Source organism: Oxyura jamaicensis, chromosome 7, assembly GCF_011077185.1.
Source record: "Oxyura jamaicensis isolate SHBP4307 breed ruddy duck chromosome 7, BPBGC_Ojam_1.0, whole genome shotgun sequence".
Lineage (NCBI taxonomy): Eukaryota > Metazoa > Chordata > Aves > Anseriformes > Anatidae > Oxyura > Oxyura jamaicensis.
In genome coordinates, this window is record NC_048899.1 from 30,001,572 (window position 1) to 30,010,732 (window position 9,161).

Here is a 9,161-nt window from a genome sequence, read left to right on the forward strand (position 1 = left end):
CACTGAGAATACATCTAGGAAGTGGCTAAAAACCAAATGTCCTTAAATATGACAAACGCAGGTGGATGCCAGATAAATACAGGTATTGTCAGACACACTGCTGAGCGGACCCCATGGGAATCCCCTTGTCTCTTGGTGGGCAAATAATCTTTTGTTTCATAGCATGCTGCTCTCTCAACAGGTAGCCTGCGTACATGCTCTCCTCCCTTGCCAGAGCCCAGGCAAAATATATGACTAAACCAGATAGATTTATTCCTCAACTGCACAGGTATGATTAGAAGATAAAGGTCTTGTGCAGCTCTGATTACAGGATAAAGGCTTGGCAACTTTCCCTGACAGCTGGCAGGGCTCTTACTCCTCTGTTGGCCCTCAGCCCGTAACACTTTGCCATAGATAAAATGGAGGCAGGTGAATTTTCAGACAGGGGTCTAAAATTGATGAACTGGCTTATTGAAATCGAAAGTGAAAAGATGGACCTAATGAAGAAACTGGGGAGATTCGATCACAGCTGGTTTCAGTGTGCAGATCCACATGAAAACATGGTCATTGAGAAGCAGTTGGTATATTGGTATCTTAGGGCACAGAAAATGGAGAAAACTTGCAACAGCATTAAATGTGAAACTAAGTACAGCAAAACAAAACACAGTGGGAAAGTCATCTCAGCTCACATGGGAACCAAACTGTGCCCACCGCTAGGAAAGCTGAAATTCACGGTGTTAAAGTACTGCTGCCTATTAACCATGGAAGGAATTTACTTACTTTTTAAAAAGAGGATGTGGGGGGTCCAAATCACTTTGTAAGAGGTTGCTGGGAAACTCCCAAATCAATAAAATTATGGAACTGTATGTCTCTAAAACAGGAGGAAAAACTTGTACAGAAGAATGCAAAACTGATCAGGTGACAACTATATATTTTATTTGTTATATGTAATAGCTTACACAGATAGTTTAACTCATTAATATTAGGGTTCATCAAGTGAAACCTATTTCTTTGCTACTACCACAGAGGTAATTGGCAGGCTATTTCGACAGCTCTAAGTAGTGACAAAGTATCTTTATACTAACATTTAAATCATGTTGGAAGGGATGGGAAGTATAGTATTACATGCAAAACTGACTTAAAAGCAGTATTTAAGCTTAAATACAATGAAAGGCATGGAGCAAGGAACTCATTACCAGAGATGACCACAAACAGTTTCTGTTTGTCCCAGCCAGACTGAACATTCAGCATTTCTGGACACAGGTGAAAACATAGCAGCATCCACAAAACTTATCACACAACATTATCCATGCCAATTTCACGTTTAAAACCTAAACCATTAATGCCATATCTACCCTGAAAAGGAAAAGAAGCAGATCATGGCCATATACAGCTGATACTGTAACAGCTGCATAAAAATCCTCCAGCACGCAGGTTACATGATGCTATCCATGATGACTGATATAAAAACATGAAGCAGAAGTATTTGGTCAAAGAAAAGCTAGTAATGGATTTGCCACTTTGGAGGTCAGACTGAAGATTTGTAGGAAAAAGTACAGACAAGATTCATTGGTAAAATGAGAGTAAGATACACAAACTGCTATTTGACAAAAGCTAGTACAGATGCTGCACTCACGAGACCCAAATTCTGTAAAGAGGGAAGCATATAAGAAAGCATTGTTCACAGAAGCAAATAATGCATGAAAACAACATGTATCTTTTGATCAGAAAAGTTTACTTTTCTTAGCTGTGAAATACAAGTGGTTTAAGTATAGCAGTTGAACAAACTAACTTATTTCTTCTTAGAACCTAATTAGTGAATTAACTGCTGCATGTTCAGTTACTACAGTTAAAAGATACCAGCTGGTAAGTTTTTTTATTCAATTCCTCTTGCTTTCAATTCTGATCGAACCCGCTTCAGATAATCAGGATCAGGGTAACCAAAACTAGAAGAAGAAGAAAAGACTTGGTTGGGATAGTTGTGCAAAGGAGCGCTTGTCAGTTCTACAGAACCTTCACAACAAAACCTCTTAAAATACTTTACAGATTTTATGCACACACTTCTCACCCTATCGAGAAGGCAGGCCTTGCAAATTATAGGGCACTCGGATACGCATCTTCCTAAAAAACAGACCAGAACCATCTCCAAGAGAGCGTTCAAAACACAAATATAATAGCACCTTTGAATTTTAAGTAGCATGTCACCAGAAGGGTACACATAGCAAGTGATAAGAAGGGAGAGCATTTAGCAAAGTGGGGGATAAACCATAACTGATATTTTTTCTCTTTTATGATCCTAGTCCAGGAGGGAGTATGTAACTCTAGGCACAGATCTTTAGAGCTTGCGGGAAGACGCCTGACCCTGAGAGGCTTCAACAAGCTTAAAATGACTGCTCCAAGCCTCCTTCTCAACTCTCAGGTAGAGCCTGAGAAGTGAAAGCAAAATATTTTTGTTCTCTGTAGAGAACATGATTAGAGCTTTGTCAAGCAAGTTTGCGTGTTGCTACAGAATTAACCAGTATTTAACCAAGATGTTTACTATTGTACACGTAAGCTGTGCGTATTCTTGTTTTTTTCAAGTGTTTTAAACAAGCCTAGATATATTTCATATACTTATTACCTCAGGTAACAAAAAGAATAGAAAAAATGAAAAATAAACCCAGCATCCGAATCTTCTATATTCTGAGCTCTGACACCATTAGTTTTGTTTATCTAGTTAGAAGCATTTTGCTTCAGTTGTTAGCTTTCTAGCCAAGGTGTCTCTATAAAACGTTACTTCCAAAGGCTAGTATTTTATACCTTAAACAAACAAACAAACAAAAAACATGAAAACTGTACAACTGACAGGAAGAGGCAAGAGAAAATGCAAGCTATTATTTTCTACCTTGTAGGTCTTATTGCAGTGCTAGCCCATACCTGCAATACGCCATTTAGCACCAAAACTTACTGGCCACATCAGTTTCCAGTAGGCATATTCAAAACACCAAAGCCTCTCACTGATGAATGATTCCGTCAACACTGGTCTCCAAGAAAAGGTTAAAGACAGGAGGACTTAAAGGCATAAAGTGTCATCAAAAAACGGTTCTTCCTGAGACACGTGTGAGGGGTGCAGGATCGTTTAATCTACTTTATTTCATTCTAGAGACAATTCGTTCCTGGGATTTCACATTACTTGCCATGATGACTGCCACATTTAACAGACAGCTGTGCTCCAAAGTCTGTTTTCATAGGCAACAGCATTAAAATAAACCAGAAGCATCGTATTTTTATTTACAAAGTGATTCTCTTGGAAAGATTCAACATTTCCTGGGAACACAAGAGAACCCCCTGGAGGGCTGTAACTGCCTGCATGACTGAGAATGCGTTGGAGGCTGGTTTGTAGGTGCAGCAACCCTGACCAGCCAGTGCTGTGCACAAGCCCTGGCCACAGAATTAACTTAGCCAGCTAATTGTAACAGAGTAGCTTGCAGGCAACTCCCACTTGTTACCAGCAACTACACCACCTGCGTGTCCTTGCCTTTATCTAGAAGTGCAGCAAGATTTCATGTGAACATTCTTTCTGTTTTACAGCAGGAGTGCTCAACAGAGTTGCCTTCTTGTAAGAAAATCCTGTAATGGCTTGAAAGACAAAAATCTCATCCCATCTCTGGATGGGGTCTGCGTGGTATGCTGCGCCCTGACTAGAGGCCCAGTCAGTGCTGCACAACTCAGAGTTGTGAAATTTGTTTGGTGAAATTTGCACCACAGTTGTTGAAGTGGACATGAAACGAGGGGTACGGCCTGATGGCAAGACTTCTTTGTTGGTCTCAGCCCTCCCATCACTGCTACCCTACACTTATTCTCACAGTCAGCATTTGTTTTACTTGTCATCTTTCTTGTAGTGTTATTTAGAGCAACTGCATATAAATATATTGAAAAATAACAATTTTTCAAGTAGCGCCAAACAGCTTACTGATATAATCTGTAATTAGGCACGCCTTTCTTCAAAAAGGACAACTGTATGTGCCTAGAGGGATGGAAGGTCGTGATCCTGACCAGAAGGCCATTACAGATTGAGGAATTAGTGATCCTCGTACCAGTGCTGCACGTACAGCACAGCCTTCAGTTTCTGTTGTGCCATGCGCATCGCTTGGCCGCAGGATAACCTCAGCCAGCAAACCGTAACAGAGGAGCCTGAGGGCAGCTCCCACTCAGGACCAGCGATTACACCACCTGAGTGGCCTTGCTTTTATCCAGCAGTGAAACAAGACGTTCTCAAGAAATGCTGAAGAGAGTTGTTTTCTTCTAAGAAAACCCTGTTATAGCTCAAATGGCTAAAATAGGGCAACCCTTTCTAGGGACAGAGCCTGCGTGGTGTGCTGTGCCCCGATCAGAAGCCTCCTCAATGCTTCACATCCCAGGGTTTTGAGTATTTAAAGGGTCATAACCTTATCTACACTACCATCTTTTTCTTTACACTGTTAATTCCAAGTAGAATTTCAAATGATACTTTACAGAGTCCGAGTGCCTTTCTTTCTGCTGTCGTACTGGACCAGCACCTCCTGGTACCAGCTGGCAGCAGAGGAGGCGGAGATCAGGAGCCAAGCCTTAGCTGCTCTCAAGAGATTGCCGTCCTGTCCTGTACTGCAAATAGTTTCTGATCATAGCAGCTATTAGCTGATTAAGTACCTCACACAACTGACTGGCGAATGAGTGGCCTAAGGGGCAACAGAAGACTAAACTCATCCTTGTTCCAACTGTCAAAATTGTCTCTGTGATGCACTATTGTTGCTGCAAGCAGTGCTGCCTGTGCTTTCCCTATCTCCATTTGCACTAGCAGCGCTCAAAGGCCACGAAGGTGGTTCAAGTCTGAATCCCCAGAACCTTCCACAATCACAAAACAGGTCAGATACCATCAGATTTGCCCGTGGTTTGCAGTACAATGAAAAACCTGAAAGCTCTAATGTGGAAAGTATACAGGGTAGCCATCCTGCCACATCTGACTAGCATTATAACTACTTAAGGAGAAGACTACTTACTTTGTAGGTCCACCATACATGGAGGTTTTGTGGTGGATATCATTCCATGTGATAACACCTTGTAAACCAGTAGTGCGTGACTGCCCCACTGTGAAAATCAACTTTTGTTGAAAGGCTCTTCTGAGGAGCTGCAGAATTTCTTGCCCTTCCTTATTGTCAGGTAAATATGCTGTTCGAGAAATCGCATGATAAGGTTCCCCTGGGTTTGGATGATCTTTCTGTTTTGTAGAAAAACAAAACAAAAATGCATCATGTTACCATAAATTCTTTGAAAGCATGGAAATCACACATCCCAGCTTTTGCAGTACATTTTATCTCTCTTTGATCCATTCAGAAGGACACAGCATGACTGATTTTAAATGTTTTTTTCTCATAATACAATTTCTTTCATATACGTTTCATTCACATTTTCTTTTCATCACTCATGCATCCATCCCATCGCTTTTGTTGTTATTTTTCTCCTCTTTTTCCCAAATACTTGTCACCCCACCCCTGGCTTCTTCATTCATTCCATTTTCATTCCTAGTCATGACTCCAAACATGGAACACAAGCTGGTTTCTCAGCTGCAAAACTTAGAAGCCAACCTGCTTTTCAGTTTTGTCAATCATTGTCATTTGCTAAGAGAATGTCTCAGAAAAGCCTCATTAAACATACCAGATTCTACTTACATGACACCACTCCATAGATTTGTAGAGAACAAATAAAAAAGATGGCAAAGTACTGAATTTTACACTCAACCCTGGCTTTGCTGGGGAATAAGTGTATTTTAGGGACCTTTAAATATACTTACAGTTTGAATCCCGCCTTCCATATCATACTGAATCACAATAGTACCACAGCTGGGATATCCAGGAAGATAGGAAGGAATTGTTTGAACTGACATTACTCCCTCTGGTTGATTTCCTTGCATGAGCCCATAGACAGTATTACAAACAGGACAAGCTTGCTTGTAAGTCATGGCCTTTTTGATGCAATCTTTGCAAAACGCATGCTTGCACTTCATCAGTATCACTCTATTATTCATTCTCTCCATGCAAATAGGACATACACCATTGGAGTCTTCTTCTGTCTTTGCCTTAGCCTCCTCTTTGGAAGAAAAACTACTGTTTTGCCTGTCACCGTATTTCTTTTCAGATACTCCTGTAGCTTCTTGGTTGCTGAGTGGTGTCCTGGTTTTAGTTTCTGCACAGCCTCCAGCATTAAGAAGCTTCATGATGTGCTTTTCAGCAGCATCTAGATGGTTTGGTAAACCATATAAAATTAATTTGTCTTCTTTCTTCTTAAGTTTTACGTGCAGGTTTTCCAATTGTTTTCCATCAAGCATATTTAATCTTTGTTCCTGATATTCTGAAAGTTTACAGCTGATGAGTTTTTCTCTTAACATTGCAAAGGCATTCTGAAATGCATTGATGAAAGTTTCAGTAGCATGTGAAAACCTGTAAGAAATTTTGGTCCTAGGCCTAAACGTTATGAGCACCTTCTGGCTATCTGAACTGTATTTCTTTTCCATTATAGTATCAAAATTTTCTTTCATGTCCTCAATTTCTTTTCTTAATACTGTTTCCAACAGATTGAACACAGAAGCATCAACTGCAACTCCGTTCCTGTAGGTATACAATTCATACAATATACCCACATTCTTTTCAGTTTGGCTGTTCTGCATTTCCTCTGCTAGAAATTTTTTGGCATTCAAAATTTCATTTGTTGGACCACGGAGGAGCAATTGATTCTCTTCCTGTTTGGCAAGAAGACTACTAAACCTATTATTTAATTTCATTATTGTCTCATTTAACTGGTTACTGCTTGTTAGGGAAATTTTTTCCTGTTTCACATCTTTGATATTTTTCTGAAAAGCACTGGTAAAAAAATCCTTAGCACTTTGTATTGATGCAGAACTTTTATTAGAAGTGAAGCATACTGATGTGTTCCCATTGTTACAGTCTTTACTTCTTACATGCACCCCAAAACAATCATACAGTTCTTTAATTTGATCTTTGCAGGTATGACAGAAATATTCATAGAGAGCTGATGGAACTGTAAGCTCATTTATTTCTTCATTTTTCAGACCATTCCCATCTTCTAAACCATTCTTACTCCCAGTATGTGAAAAATCATGGTGTTGGTCATAGCCTGCAAGGATATCTTTAAAGTAATGATAAGCTTTTTCAATATCTGTGTAATCTCCTGTTAATTTCTCATAGCCGTCGATATCAGGATTTCTTTCTCTTTTTAGGTTTGGACATATAAGAGCAATTTTCTCCCTCTGCTGTTCAGTGAACATACTGGTATTCAATATCGCAGATACTGTAAGAAAAATCTAAAGAGAAGACAAGAAGGTATTATTTTTTTTTCCTAAGGTTCTCAGCTTGGTGCTTCTATAGTTTGAGTAATGAAAACCTTAACACAATTCCGTAGGGCCAGATTAGCATAGAGAAATTTGCACACTGTTTCTTTTATGTCCTGTATACAGACACTACATCTAAGTAAAGCAATCTGCTTCTAAATCAGCAGCAAAACTGAAGTTTGTTAATGTCATCAGTTTTACAGGAACAAAGAACAAAGAACTTTGCTACTTAGTTTGAGAGGCTACACATTTCAACAGCACAGACCTTATATTACATTGCTCTTTATTATTACATTAGACTTTCCAGTCATTTTCACTCCTTAAAAAAAATCCAGAGGATTCAGTAACTCAGGATTAAGGCACAAAGCAGGATTCTGAACAAACACGTTCACATCTCTGCTTTGCACAGAAAGAAGGATAAGAGAATTTGCATTAAATGCTACAGATACCAAATAACCATTAAGTCAGCACATGCTATACCCCAAAGCTGCATCTATGCTACGATGCAGAACAAGACAAGCTCTCTGGGCCAGGTGTCAATATCTCAGTAGAGCAGCATCAGCATCATGTAAGACACAGACTGGCCATACAGCTTACACCATGGCCCTAACACACAGTTGACCTTTTCCGCATGACTTTTAGTTCAAAGTGTTAGAACTGTTTGTTGCGCTATGCCCCATCAGAGCAGATTTTTGTAAGGCTGAGGTATGGGATGTAAATAATTAGAGCTGTTTGAGGGAGCAAAACGTGCTGAAGTAGTGTTGGAGGTCTGTGTATCAGGAAGAGATCCAAACCTCATGCAATTATTCCACCTTATGGCAACAGCCTTTGGTGCATGCTACCCCCTGAAACCTACCACGACACTGTTTATGGAGCAGCAGTGCCCAAACCATCAAAAGTTGCTCCCTTCTCCAGTTTTATTGACAAAGACATCATGACTAACATCTGTGTGGTATGAAACACTGAAGTATGACAGGAAGCAGCGCTGTTTGGCCTTTCCCAAAGGACTTACAGGACTACAAGCAGGGCAGGCGATGATGCTGCTTTATATACCTTATCCTAGCCTACCTTTTTGGTCACAACTTCTGCTGTGGTGTCTTGTTGGCCTTCAGCTGCCTGTGTTTCCCTGGACCCCTGTGGCGGTGGGGAGATGTGGTATGGCTGGGAGCAGCTGGCGGAGGCTTGCGACGTCGAATGGCCCCCACTCGGGCCCCCTTTCTCTGGCTGGATGCTGATCTTCAGGCACTTGGCACCCATTTCCACGACATGGTCCGTGCGGGACTCCACGCTCTTCTTATCTGCGGGCAGAGGGGACGTTTGGGCAATGAACCCCCTGTGGCCACAGAGACCCCTCGCCCACCCGCCCCGGCACAGCGGGCACAAGATGGTGCCCCGGGGTGGCCATTTCACGCCCCCCAGCCCCTACCTCGCTCCCACTGGAAGTACACCAGATAGGTGCCGGGCTCGGGGCCAGCCTGCAGCTCGCACTCGCCGCCTCCGGAGCGCTTCCCTGACTGGAAGTAGCTCTGGAGCTTCAGCTTCGCCTTCTCGCCGTCGTCGGGCGCGGGACTCAGCCTCACCAGCAACGGCGCCGACGCCGCCATGGTGCCCGCTGCCGGCTTTCGCTTTCGCTTCCCGCTCCGCCGCTCGGAGCCGCCCTTTCCCGGCTCCGAGGTGCTGGGGAGCCGCCGCCTACCGGGGCCGGGACGCGGGCCAGGGAAGCCAAGGGAGCGGGGCCGGGACCGGGGCCGGGGCCAGGGGAGCCAAGGGAGCGGGGCCGGGACCGGGCGCTGCCGCTGATCGTCCCCGGGACGCAGCC

At 42.4% G+C, this 9,161-nt stretch overlaps 1 protein-coding gene and 1 long non-coding RNA gene across 2 annotated transcripts; both read right to left on the reverse strand.

Moving 5' to 3' along the window:
- Window positions 1–893: 893 nt before the first annotated feature.
- On the reverse strand, window positions 894–9,044 carry DTX3L (deltex E3 ubiquitin ligase 3L). The gene is made up of 5 exons (XM_035332425.1): window positions 8,769–9,044; window positions 8,411–8,640; window positions 5,789–7,315; window positions 4,998–5,215; window positions 894–1,925 (listed from the first exon to the last, which is right to left on the reverse strand). Exons 1-5 carry the CDS (start codon window positions 8,944–8,946, stop codon window positions 1,856–1,858), a joined length of 2,223 nt encoding a protein of 740 aa, XP_035188316.1. The 5' UTR covers window positions 8,947–9,044; the 3' UTR covers window positions 894–1,855.
- Window positions 2,263–2,740, reverse strand: LOC118170315. Its single transcript, XR_004752640.1, has 2 exons — window positions 2,600–2,740; window positions 2,263–2,544 (listed from the first exon to the last, which is right to left on the reverse strand). It is a non-coding gene; the product is annotated as an uncharacterized LOC118170315 (long non-coding RNA).
- Window positions 9,045–9,161: the final 117 nt, after the last annotated feature.